The 12,183-nt window shown below is 46.9% G+C and overlaps 1 protein-coding gene across 1 annotated transcript; it reads right to left on the bottom strand.

Annotated features, from left to right (window-relative positions):
• Positions 1–4: 4 nt before the first annotated feature.
• ccdc80 (coiled-coil domain containing 80) lies at positions 5–11,822 on the bottom strand. Its single transcript, XM_079276946.1, has 10 exons — positions 10,525–11,822; positions 10,119–10,316; positions 8,971–9,437; positions 8,215–8,553; positions 6,946–7,102; positions 5,739–5,875; positions 4,606–4,757; positions 3,836–3,939; positions 2,005–2,088; positions 5–934 (listed from the first exon to the last, which is right to left on the bottom strand). The coding sequence occupies exons 1-10, from the start codon at positions 11,204–11,206 to the stop codon at positions 612–614; spliced, it is 2,643 nt and encodes an 880-aa protein (XP_079133072.1). The 5' UTR covers positions 11,207–11,822; the 3' UTR covers positions 5–611.
• Between the last annotated feature and the right edge of the window lie 361 nt (positions 11,823–12,183).

Genomic DNA, 12,183 nt, shown 5'->3' with positions numbered 1-12,183 from the left:
GGTACTGGTAGCAAACAAATGTTTATTTGTCATATAGCACAATAGAGGATAAATAAGAACATTGTACAGCAACAGAAACTTTACAAGAGAGAAATAATGTGACAGCTTCTTTTCATACAATAATCGATAACTGCACCTCAAATGCAATAGATGTCCAATAAATACACATATGTCTTATTTTACATATATGTCTTGTTTTAGCCCATTATCTACAAAATGAAAAGGTGTGTGCTGATGAAATGAAAATGTAAATTTGACCTGGAAGGCAAGTGAAGGAGACGGGTGATATAATAACGTGCAAAACACTTGTTTGAAGTCAGAAATGACAAATCCAAAAAACAAAAACAATGTCCACAACAGATCTCTGAACCTCCGGGCTCATTTAAAGACATTTACTTGCAGCAGACGACGCTATATGTACTGTATCAAAGAGCTGGATCGGTGAAAAGCAACAGTTTTGAGGCTTTCACGAAGTGCTACAAAACACTCAAGGACTTCACTCTGTCTGAGCCGACTGCCCGGCGGAGGAAGGGAGGGAAAGATGAACAAAGATGAACAAACGTTACGGGTGAAAGGAAGAGGGCCGCCAGCTGCAAGGCAGGGTGGGGGGGTTAGTAACCGTAGCCCTGGTGATATCTGTCCTGATAACCGTGTTCGTATCCGTGCTGATGGTAGCCATATCCTCCGTACTCGTCCTCGGGGCAGCGCATCCCCAGTGACTGCTGGATGGCCATCTCCTGCCTGCGTAGCTGCATGGAGTCTATAAGGTCATAGATGATGGCCATGGACCACATGGGTGAAGGGTACCAGGACTTCACGTTGCCGTCCTTCCCCACCAGCAGCATGGAGAAGTATTCTGCGCTGATCTGGAAGTAGTTCCTTATGTCCTTCACCAGGTTGGATGACAGCCCTTCGCGCTCCACGGTAGCACTCCCTGGATGGGGCAGAGATGCAGCTTAGGAACGATGTATTCAACACAGATATCTTGTATTTTTAAGAGAGGAGACAGTGCAGCCATGTTTTTCCTTTGCAGACATTTTCTGTATCTCCAATTTGCTGAACTCAAATGTCAAAGAAATCAAAGGCAGCAGCTGTAGTTTTGCATAAGCTTGACTCGCATTTCTTTTTTCCCAGTAAAGTTCAAGAGATTTGTTCTCTTGAGCAACAAATACCAGGTTATATGAAATGAAAGACATAATTGCTGTTCTGATTCTGAGTCTCCTGCTACAGCAGGAACACATGGATACATGGACATGCAGCTGTGAGGTCGTATGGAGTGTTTTTGTCAATAACAATCGTTGCGGTTCCTCTGGGGACACGGTGAAATAGATAAGTGGACTTCTGAACTTAGTCTCTTAACCATTTTGTGGTGTTGCTGATGAGAAGTGGGACACTGAAACACTGGCCTGTGCTTGTGGATTTGTGGATTGACAGGGATTCTGGAACAGACGGTATATAAGAAGTGAACAAAGTCACCGTGACGTCACCCGTTGGTTTGTGGACGGCTGTTCTGAAGCCCGGAGTTCGGCATTTTGGTCGTCGTCGTCTTGTCTTTTTTGTAACCACGAGTGACACGAGAGGGTGGCGCTAAGTGCAACCGAACACTGAATAAGACATTTTTAGGCGACCGGAAAACGTTACAAGTAACTTTGACAAACACACTGTGACAGCGTAGCCACGCCCTGAAGCATTCTCTGCTTCCTCGTCTATTTGACTCTGAATGGACCATAATGTACTGAATGAACATCATGCTGTGTTGAGGAAGGCTTGAAACTAGAGATTGAGACCATAAACTCATGTTTACAATGTTTACTGAGGGAATAAATCAAGAGAGAAGTAGAGTCATCTTCTCATAGACTTCTATACAACCAGAGGAGTCGCCCCCTGCTGGACACTAGAGAGAATGCAAGTTTAAGCCTCTTCAGCATCGGCTTCACTTTTCAGAACTGATGTTGATGCATTGATTCTGGTTTTGCATTTTAGTTTCTATGAGAAAGCTCTTACCGTTGATAGGATAGAGTTCCAAGACTCCGCCCATTTCCAACAGCTCCGTGCCGGTCAACTTCAGAACGGCGATGTGCCTCAGACCTGTGTGAGGCAACGACAACCACATTGACAACACACATCAGAGAGAGGCGAATATGTTACAGTGACAGAGTTTAAACAGGAACATTCTGCCTGTAATATGCCGACCAACCAGTCCTCCTGCTGACACAAGCTGATTTTGCTGTGGTTGCCCCTTATTGAAACCGTTCTAAGCGTTGGGTTGTCGGTAAAGGGAGGACAACGTGGTGGTCCGGAAAGTCCTGCCAAAATGCTGTTTCCTCTGAAGCGAGAAAGCCCACTTTAAACACAGGAGAACACAGGCTTTACTTGAGTGAGAGCCAAGCGCTGAATACCAGGATCAACCCTCTCAGGCCTGCAGCCCAGTCAGCAGGACAGGCCTTTGTCTGGGCCGGCGAGGGAGGGAACAGCCCTGGGTGCCAACCCAGCCAAGAGCAACACACGATGGGGAAAAAGTCCTCACAGACCCCGGGTCTGGGTCTGCTGATAAGCAAGACAAGCTTCACCTGATTCACTCATATGGAAAAACTGTGTGCAGACATACTGACGTCACGAATGGGTACCGCTTTTTATCGCGGTGTATTTTATGAGAGACTTACTGTAAAATGCGGGCCAGCAAGTGCCAAACCTCAGAGGCCATCTTCACCAGAATAACACTACCGCAGGAGCGGCCGGCGGTACCATGGTGTTACACTCTGCGGCTCACGTTTCGGAGAACTACGAGTTCTTAGTTTCAGGTGATTTTAAAACATAGTTATGAATATTATATTCCATTTCTGCTAATAATTCCCCTGAAATGTTACACCCTCCCTCTTAAAAATCGAGTTAAACTGTCGTTATATCTTCCTGAACTGTCATCATAAGTATCAAATGGCAGATAGTGCAGAAGTCAAAGGCATAAATTTGGCAAATAAATCTATGTTCCTGACTTGAGCATTGTGAGAAAGTGCTCGGGGAAAGAAGTATGAGCCAGGGAGCAGTTGTCAGAAACCTTGAATCGCTATAAACAAGACGGGAACATGAGGTTCAAGCAGGGGAGAAACTCCAGATGACAGCATTCATTTGGTTTTTACTGAGAAGTGGAGTTCACTGTGACCCATTTCAAGTTTACATTAATCTTGCATAAATCTGTCAGACACGTCAGGCTGTGTGAGATTTGCACAGTGTAGACAAATGTCTCCTTTTGAAATACACAGTGCTGACATTTAAGTCACTGTGGAAAAGTTGACCAGCTGGCAAAGCTGAAAAAGCCATCGTCAGGGAAGGAAAAGAGCTGGTTTAGCTCCCAAACAGAACAGAACAGCCCTTTGCCAGTTCCGTCATCTGGCGTCCTGTCTGTGCACGCACGCACGCACGCACTTTTATTTGTTTGCTTCTGGCGGCAGCAACAGGAAATAGATTGGAGCAGAGAAAAGAGTAGTCAGTGTGAGCGGAGCTACTCTTGCTGAGCACACACAGAAAGGACAGAAAACAACTCCAGAGGAGAAAGTCCTCACAGCAGTGGCCGCACAGAATGAATGTGAACTCTAACGGCATAGGATGGTGCCACAATGTCACAATAAGAGTGAAACAGACACCACTTTAAAGTAGCTTTAAAGGACGAGTTTGTTTAAATTACACCAAAATAAACTCTCGGAGTATTTCGCCATCGTTTCAAAGACGTGTATTTCCAGCCCTTTGAAGGCCCTTTCCAGACCTCAGGAAAGCGAGTTAATTGACCCGTCACAGTTAGTTTTGGAGTGAAGTGACAGGTTGATTTCGGGGGACTCACCAAGGTTGCAGGCCTGGCTGGTCAGGGCGTAGAGCTGCTGCTGATAGGCCCACTCCTCGTCGTTGGGGGCGGAGATGATGAACAGCCGACGTCTCCAACGGAACCTGCAATCACAGAAAGTTTCCGCCTGGATTTAAGTGGCACGTTGGCGCGGCAGCAGTGAAAGCTCTGTGCAAACGCAAGGGGTTTGTGCTCGCACACCGACGCGTCGCCGTACTATTACTGCCGGAGAGTGACAACCCCCCGAATTATGGTCAAAAAACCTGCCAGATCTCAGCACTGTGAGCTGAAGCTGGAATTCAGGTCTTCATGGAAACAAAAAGACGGCCCGTCTGCTTTAGAAAAACATGTGAGTGCAGTGATTCAGCCTCGAGGTACTTTTAATATCAGTGGAACGCACACACAAACCGGCTGCCGCAATCCGTCAAATGCTGCTTGTAAACGCTATGAATTGTGGTCGAGCTGATTATTGAGCAAAACAACAGCTGATGGATGGAAGCGGAAAATTTGGCCATACTTTTGTATACTTAAGGGGCTTTTTCTCTAAGGTTTGGGCAAGTAGCAATTAAGTGAAAACTTAGGGCTACATCAATGATATTTTAGACAATAGTATGCTTCAAACTTTGTGGCAACAGCTTAATGAAATCATCAAACATCAATGCTCCACAAAAGCCAGATCCATCAAGACATGGTTAATTGGGTGTCATGCTCGGGCGTCCATATATTTTTGGCCGTGTTGTGTATTTAAAACCTTTAGAAAACAACTTTACCTGGAGAGGAAGTTCTCCAACGATCTGGGCTTGTCTTCTTTCTTGCAGACAACGCCGTCTCTCTTCTGCTGCTCCATCTCTCGGATGCGGGAGGAGAAGGTGTCGACGTAGTTCAGTACGGCCTTCATGGCGATGGGAACCTCGTAGGATTGCTGACAAAAGAACGTTGACAAGAACCAGTTGTACTTGGTTCCAAAATGTGGTGAAACCACAGCATAAATCAGTCGATGTGCAGAAGACACAACGCATATGAAGCCAATGGTTAAACTGTTTTACGATGAAGTGATGAAGTGAAGTTTTGGAACATGTTTGTAGATGTGGTGCGGTCTCGTCCACATCACAAACATTCCTCACAACAACTTCTGGGAAGCGGCACAAGGCGAAAACATCACACAGCCTCCCATTTCATTTATGAAATGCTAAACAACCTCAGCGTGAATATTTAACACAGCCGCATGCACGCTCTCGCACCTTCCTCGGGATATGCTGAATCTTCTGCACGGCTCCTTCTAACTTTCTCACACCTTTCTCCCGTCGCTCTCTCTGACGCTTTCTGTCTCACACCAACACCCACATCCCGGCACGCTCACAGACTTGCCTGTCTCTGTCGGCAGAGAGGTGAACACTGGCCCCTTTGACCAACCTGTCCAAATACAGCCCGGTAAATGTACCCTGGCACACACACACACACACACACACACACACATACAGGTGTGGGGCAAATGTCATGTTGTGTGAATTAAAAGAGTGTTTTTAGTGGAGGCAGCGCGTTGGCAGTGCGAGGACGGGTCCAACCATCTTCAAAGTGAAAAAGAGAGGATGAAAGTGTTGGACAGAAGGGTGGTGAACCTGGAGGCCGAGAGTGGAGACCGACAGCTGTGCCACAACGAGTAAGAAAGTACTCTAACTTTAGAGGGAATGTTTCGATTTTTTAAAATCTCATGCTTCCCAATCTGTCCCCACAAAGGATGTGGCTCTTGAAGGTCCCGCAGAGGAAATGAAGGCTGTGGGAGCATACACCAGTTGTGTCGAGGAGCCTTTGAAATCGGACAGACCTCCACATCTTCCGTCTGGGACTTTAGAGGATCCAGCCTCTTAAACTGTGCCACTGTGAGTATAGAGCGAGGTCTTACCTTCACTCTCATGTCGGCGTCGGTGAGGACCATGTAGAAGTCGTCATGGGTCATGCCAAAATCTTTCCTCAGCTCTGTGATCAGATCCTGGTTCACCAAGTCCTCCTGACGAAGACCCTTCATAGGCTTGTCATGTTCTGGAGAGACAAAAGAGGGACAGCAGTGGAGCCGGTGAGACAGATCATGTTTGTTGATTCACACTCTTGTATGTGAAGGTCCACAGCGACGCTGGTGATGTTTTCAACCCTGTGCGTCTGCTTGTGAGCTGCCAGGTGTTTATAATTCTGTCTGTGGACAAATTTTGTCATCAAAAATGCATAACTTACAGGTAGGTAGTGAAGTTTGAAGATAGGTGTAGTCCGAACAAGGGGGTAGGGGGTAGGAAATGAGGAAGGGGCCATTGGCCCCCTAACTTTACGCCCCAGGTCCAATTTTGCTTCGTGTATCATGTGACCTCAATACAAAATGGTCTCTAGTTTTAAATGTTTCTTGTGGAGAAGAGACTTGTTTTGTCACATCTGATGAATAAAATCTCTTACACAAGCGTAATAAAGTCACGTAACTGTCGGACTTCTTACGGGAAAATGAAGTATAATTGTGATGATACGTTTTCCCAGTAAATAAACCACAACAACACAAACACAATGTGCAGCTCTGAGACATTAGGAGTACAATGTATTTTCCATTGCTGAACTCAAAACGAGTTCCCTTTGAACGATGAATCAGGGACAAGAGCAGCTGCTGTTCTCTGAGATCCGGCGTCGTCGGACGCCTGAGAAATCCACTGTAGCTGGCGTTTGTACAGACCTCCATGCACATGTGCACAACACACAGAGAACCACAGAATGGTTAGTTTACCCACTATGTGCCATACAACGTGCATGAGCAATCCCCAGCACATGCTGCAGACAGCAGACACAGACTGCACACACAGAGAAACACAGAAAACAAACTCACATCACGTGCTGTCGACCAGCCAACCGACTTAAAACTGGAACCCTATGAGGTCACCTCAAACTGAGGGAGGGGCAACACTGAAAGAGCCACTTGTTTGTATACAGCACATCCTCACACACACACACACACACACACACACACACACTGACCCTCTGGCAGGTATGTACGTGGAACAAAAGTGTAACCGAGTCCTACCATGGGGTGGGGGTGACAGAATTGAAACTGTGTGCTCGCACTGCATGATTCTTACCCAGCTGGTAGTGGTCAATTTTCATGGTGGAGTTGGTCAGGGAGCCAAAGATGGTGATGATGGAGACTTTCCTGATGGCCATTTCACACACGGACTCCAGGTACTCGTCCCGCTGCTGAACGTACATCGTGCTCTCCTCGCCGGCCGACGTAATCAGCTGGAGGAAGGGAAAGAAGGTTATAGTGTCATGTATATGCAATGAAGAAGAAAAAAAAAGGCACGCAACGCACACAGTGTGCTGAAGAGGCGATGTTTACATTGACTGACTGCTGTGATAAGAATCTATACTGGCTGCAAAACAGAGTCACACAGTCTGTTAGCACACAGCTGTGCAGCCGGGCAGATTGCTGCTCCGCATACTTTGTGTCTGTTCATATAACAAACCACTTCAGTGTGATTACAGCAGATAAAAAGCGGAACCGAGTGAATGGTGTGCAGCCCCAAAGCACAGAGGTGTTTACCGATTTGTTGACCGGTAAAAAAATAATGAATCAACAAGTGACGACTGATCCAGATGTTTGGCTTTCAAAGCATTCTTCAGTTTTTGGAAGTTGGAGTTGCAAAATACTGTCGATCTCCTCCTCCCGCTCCGCACCTCATTTGGGCTAAAAACGAGTCCACAGTGGAAGGAAAGACAAGGTTTTGTCAAGAGTTTCTGATTGTGACGTTGAATGGTTTCTGTTGGATTGCTGCTTAAAGTAGCTCGTTTACTTGCATGGCTTAATGTCTCTGATTGTGATTTGGGTGTACTCAAACGAGAACCATTTATACCACTGATGTACAGAACTCAATGTACATTAAAGGAATAGTTTGACAATATTTTTGGAAATGATGTGATTTTGCTTTATTGCTGAGCGTTCGATAAATGAGAAGATTTGATGCCACTCCACAGCCAGTGATCTACGCCTTGCATAAAGCCTGGCTACCCTGGCCTAGCTCTGTCTTCAGACCAGTTGTTTCCCATGGTTTCCAGGTTTTATGCTAAGCTAAGCTAACCGGATGCTCGCTTCTTGGCCTTATGTTGAACAGACAGAGTTGCGAATGGTTTCCATCTTCACGTCTAACTGTCGGGCAAAGAGTTGATCAGCGTATTTCCCAAAAGTGTCAAACTATTCCTTTAAAAACTGGTATGTGTATGTACTGGGAGTCGGTTGACCAGCGCAGTTTAACAATGGTGATGTATCTGTGTGCTAATATTATGAAAGGCGATATGCCAGATGAGAGAGGTCGCGAGCCTCTCGTGAACTGTGAGTTGTGTCTTGCTCTCACCAGCAGCCGCCTCCTGTTTTCAAAGTAGTCTAGGAAGGAGGCCAGAGATCCCTTTGGAGGGGGCGTTGGCTTCTTAGTGGGCTTGGGGTAGTCCTCTTTCTCTGGGTACTTAGACGGCTTCTTTCCATTTTTCTTGCCTCCGACCTTCCCCTCCTTCCCGGCCTTTCCTCCTCTCCTCTCTGCTTTCTTGGCGGCCTTGTCGTTCTTTTTCTTCTTCTTCTCGTGCTTGCCCTTGGCCTTCTTGGTGGGACTGATGTCGGTGACGGTTTCTGGCTCCTCCGGATCACTGACGGTTGGCTTGCCCGCTTCATACTTGTCCTCGTACTCATTCGTCAACACCTGCACGGAAACATATATGTTGTCAATTGAGTAATAAGAGTTATTGTCCACTTTCTTTGTTGAATAATAAACAATAATTGATTCATTATTGATTTGGCCGATATCCAGTTCAGAATAATGTTTCAAGACCCGGTGTCTCGTGCATGTCTCATAAACTCTTTCACTTATTTACACAATTATCTACATATCAAAGCTGAAAATATGAAGAAAAGTCGGCTTAAAACCCCCCAAAGTGACATTTTAGTAGCAGAGATGTTTGGAGTTTTAAACGGATTCAACATGATGACCATTGTGCCTATTTTAGCTCACCTTTCTAATCATACACATCCCCAAAGCTATTCTTCAGCAGTGGTGTTTTCCACAAGTTTAGTCGGCCTAAATGATGCACCGGATGAACCCCACACACTTTTACCTCACCTTCTCTCCCCCGTTCTTCCTCTTGGTGGGTTTGATCTTGGAGGGTCTATGCGTGGCAGGTACCAGCTTGCGGCTGTGTGGATCTCTGTTGTCCTTGTCAGTGCGGTTCTCTCCCGCCGGGGTGCTTTTAGCCGGGTACCTCTCCCTCTCTCTGCGGCTGTCGTACTGAGGATCAGCGGTTGTTCTGGGGGCCGGGAGCCACAGGGCTGTGGTTTGGGCTCTGGTGGGTCTCTGGGTGGTGGTGGTGGTGGGTCGTTTTGTGGTGGTTCTTCTGGTAGTGGTCGTGGTTGGTTTGGTGGTTGTTGTTGTTGCTTTGGTTGTGGTCGTAGTTGTGGTGGGCCGGGTCGTAGTTGTGGTGGTAGTCGTGGTTGGCCGTGTAGTTGTAGTTGTTGTGGTGGTGGCAGCTGTGGTTGTTGTTGTGGGCTTTCTTGGGATCTTCTTCCCTGGTTTTCTTTGTACTGGTGCCTCTATGGGTCCACACACAGAAAGGAAGACAACAGATAGAAAGGTTATTCCGTTATTTTCCTATTTTGTGAGCAAGCACCTTGAGAAAGTAAATTCAACACACTTTCATTTGTTCAATCAACTCAAATTGCATTCTAGTGTGAATAATTCCAATCACTGACTTCAATGATTTCAATACTCAAGTATTGCCAGATGACGGTAAGGTTGCACCCACATTCCACAAAACAAGATTTTCTCACTTCTCCTCGAGTAATATCGAGGAGTGCAGCTGACGTATTTTCAGATTGCGCAAACACTTTGAACAGCAACCGTTCTTTCCAGGAACGACGTCCCCCTAACTCTGGTCAGTCTACAAAACACACCGTCATAGTAGTCATGGAAACAGTTTTCTTCTGATGAAATAGACAGAGAACAGTTGCTCTGTGGATTATGCTGAGTGATAAGGAAACACTGGAAACATATGTCAGATTTTATAAATGTGCTTTGTCGCCATTGTCTGCATTGTAGGTGGAAGTCTCAGATCTATTCTCAAAATTTGAAACCAAAATCTGCTTGGACAGATACCACGCGAGAGAAAATAATATAGATATATATATTTGTCATTTGTGTGAACTGACCCTTTAAGTAGATTGCAATTAAGACGACAAAAACTGTGACTCAAATCAAACTCAACCCCCTCTCACCTGTGAGTGTGCCCTCTTCCACTTGGCCCTCCACACCTGCTGCTTTACACTTCTGGACGAAGCCCTTCTGTCTGAGCTTCTCCAGCTTCCTCATGGGCGACTGGTCGATCACCTCGTACATGGCCTCCAGCCTCACAGGGTACGGGTACCTCTCCTCCACCTGCAGGGTCTTCTTCAGCAGCACCATCCCAAACTTACCTGCAGGGCAACACAGCACTCATCAGATTTGGATACAAACAGCTTCAGCTATGTCAGGAGCAGAGTGCGATGTGTGTGCTGCTCCATGTGAGCTCAGCTTGGTCGGTTCATGGCTGTAGAGCAAGTTGCTTTGAAGAAAGAGAAATTACAACAAATATGAACAGCCACAGTGCCATCGCCTCCTTGGGGACCTGCACCCATCACTTACCTTTCTCCAGTTTGAGGAAGCTCATGAGTCTGGGGATGAGAGCTGTGTCCAGCGGCCGCTCCATCACCTTCCCCTCCGTGGTGATCCTCCTCACCTTGCCACCCATCTCTCCCTCCTGATGGAACATGACAACCTGGTGGACATGTCGCTCAGCGAGCTCGCAGTACACATCTGATGTCAGGAGAGACATCATCAGCCGGTAGTAGCCGTCTGAATCATGCGGCGCCGAGATCACCAGGACGCGGTTCTTCCCTGCGAAGCTGGCCAGCAGGTTCGGTGACCCGGCGCTGTTGGGCATCCGGGTGACCCTGGCTCTCGCTCCTGTGGTGCTCACATCTTGTAGCATGTTCGGCTGTCGGGGCAAGCCGATCTGTCCGGCCACCCCTCTCCTTGGCCCAAAACCTCCTGCTCTCTTGCCCTGCACGGACCCTGTCCTGGTGAACACTGGAACACCCTCGTCCACCTGCACATCTTCCTCCTTCCTGGAAGCGTGCACGGAGATTGCAGAACCGAACCCGGGGCGTCTACGTCCCACGAGGCGCTCCTTGTCCGTTGCGACCAGCTGGGCACGTCCCAGTCTGGAGCGTCTGTGTAATTGCTTAAATTGAGTCTCTTTGTCGGCCTCACTTGTCCAAGTCAGCAGATAAATCAGAGCTAAAGTGAGAACGAAAGCCCCCCGCATTCTGGCGAGATGTCCCTCACTGAGGGGAAGATACAGATCCAGTGGTGGAGCCGCGGTCCTGCTGGCGCGTATTTTAGTGCATTTGAGGTTGTTAATCAATTACTTCCAGATGAAGACATACAGTCTGCCAGCGATGTGTTTCAGAGCATTTCTTCTGCTGAGGAAATCCACTTCACCGTCTGCTCGGTAGGAGACAGAAAAGGTTCGAGGAGAGTTTGTAGCGCGTGAACAGTTATATCCAGAACTTCATCTCAGCAACACTTCCGTTTACAATCCCAGGAGATCCGGAGCATAAAGCGCATCTGCTATACAAACATACACAAACGTTGTAATAATTCCTCAGCATCTCCGAGAAAATGAATGAAAGTCTTTCTGTGAAGAGTTTTTGGACCACGTCACATCTCCAAAAAATACACCCTCACAAGTTAATTTATCCAATTAATCCTCGGGCATTGTTTGTGTATGTCCAATAAACTGTGAGACGATGATCTGGGATCAGGAAGGAGGAACCACCGACAACATGCAAGAAATGCGCACACTGCGCTGAGTCTGCGCAGGAAAAATGCCTTTGTGCTCCCTCGCAGGTTCTCCTTGGCAAAAGTCAGCGTTTGGAGGCTTTCCCAGAAATGTTGAAACACAAACCCAGCCTCCGGACTCTTGGGGACGCAATGGCAGGACCTGCCCCGGGACTGTGGGTTGCCAGTTCAGTCTGCAACACCCATTTCATTAGGAATATAGGCGATGGTTTTAAGGTTTTCACAACATGTTAGGTAGCTGATTAGAAGCACATTTAGAAATATGTGAGAACAGTTTGTTCCCCTGCTGGTCATACTGTCGGGAAGTTCGATGAATTAATCAGAATCAGAGTTCCTTCTTTAAAGACATGAAAGAAACGTCCTTATATCTCCATGAATTTATTCCAAGTGCACTGTTTTTCCCTCTTCTTTTTCATTTTGTGTGCAGAAATTGCACAGACA

This window comes from Melanostigma gelatinosum (genome assembly GCF_949748355.1).
Source record: "Melanostigma gelatinosum genome assembly, chromosome: 10".
NCBI lineage: Eukaryota > Metazoa > Chordata > Actinopteri > Perciformes > Zoarcidae > Melanostigma > Melanostigma gelatinosum.
The sequence above is the reverse complement of the archived record's forward strand: the minus strand, read 5'-3'. Positions and strand labels throughout refer to the sequence as shown.

Excerpts from the sequence above, each read along its gene's own strand:
- ccdc80 (XM_079276946.1), bottom strand. The coding sequence starts at position 11,206 with ATGCGGGGGGCTTTCGTTCTCACTTTAGCTCTGATTTATCTGCTGACT. Across the intron at positions 10,317-10,524 it reads CTTCCTCAAACTGGAGAAAG|GTAAGTTTGGGATGGTGCTG; the intron begins GTAAGTGATGGG and ends GTTGCCCTGCAG. Across the intron at positions 7,103-8,214 it reads AAAACAGGAGGCGGCTGCTG|CTGATTACGTCGGCCGGCGA; the intron begins GTGAGAGCAAGA and ends CCCTTCCTCCAG.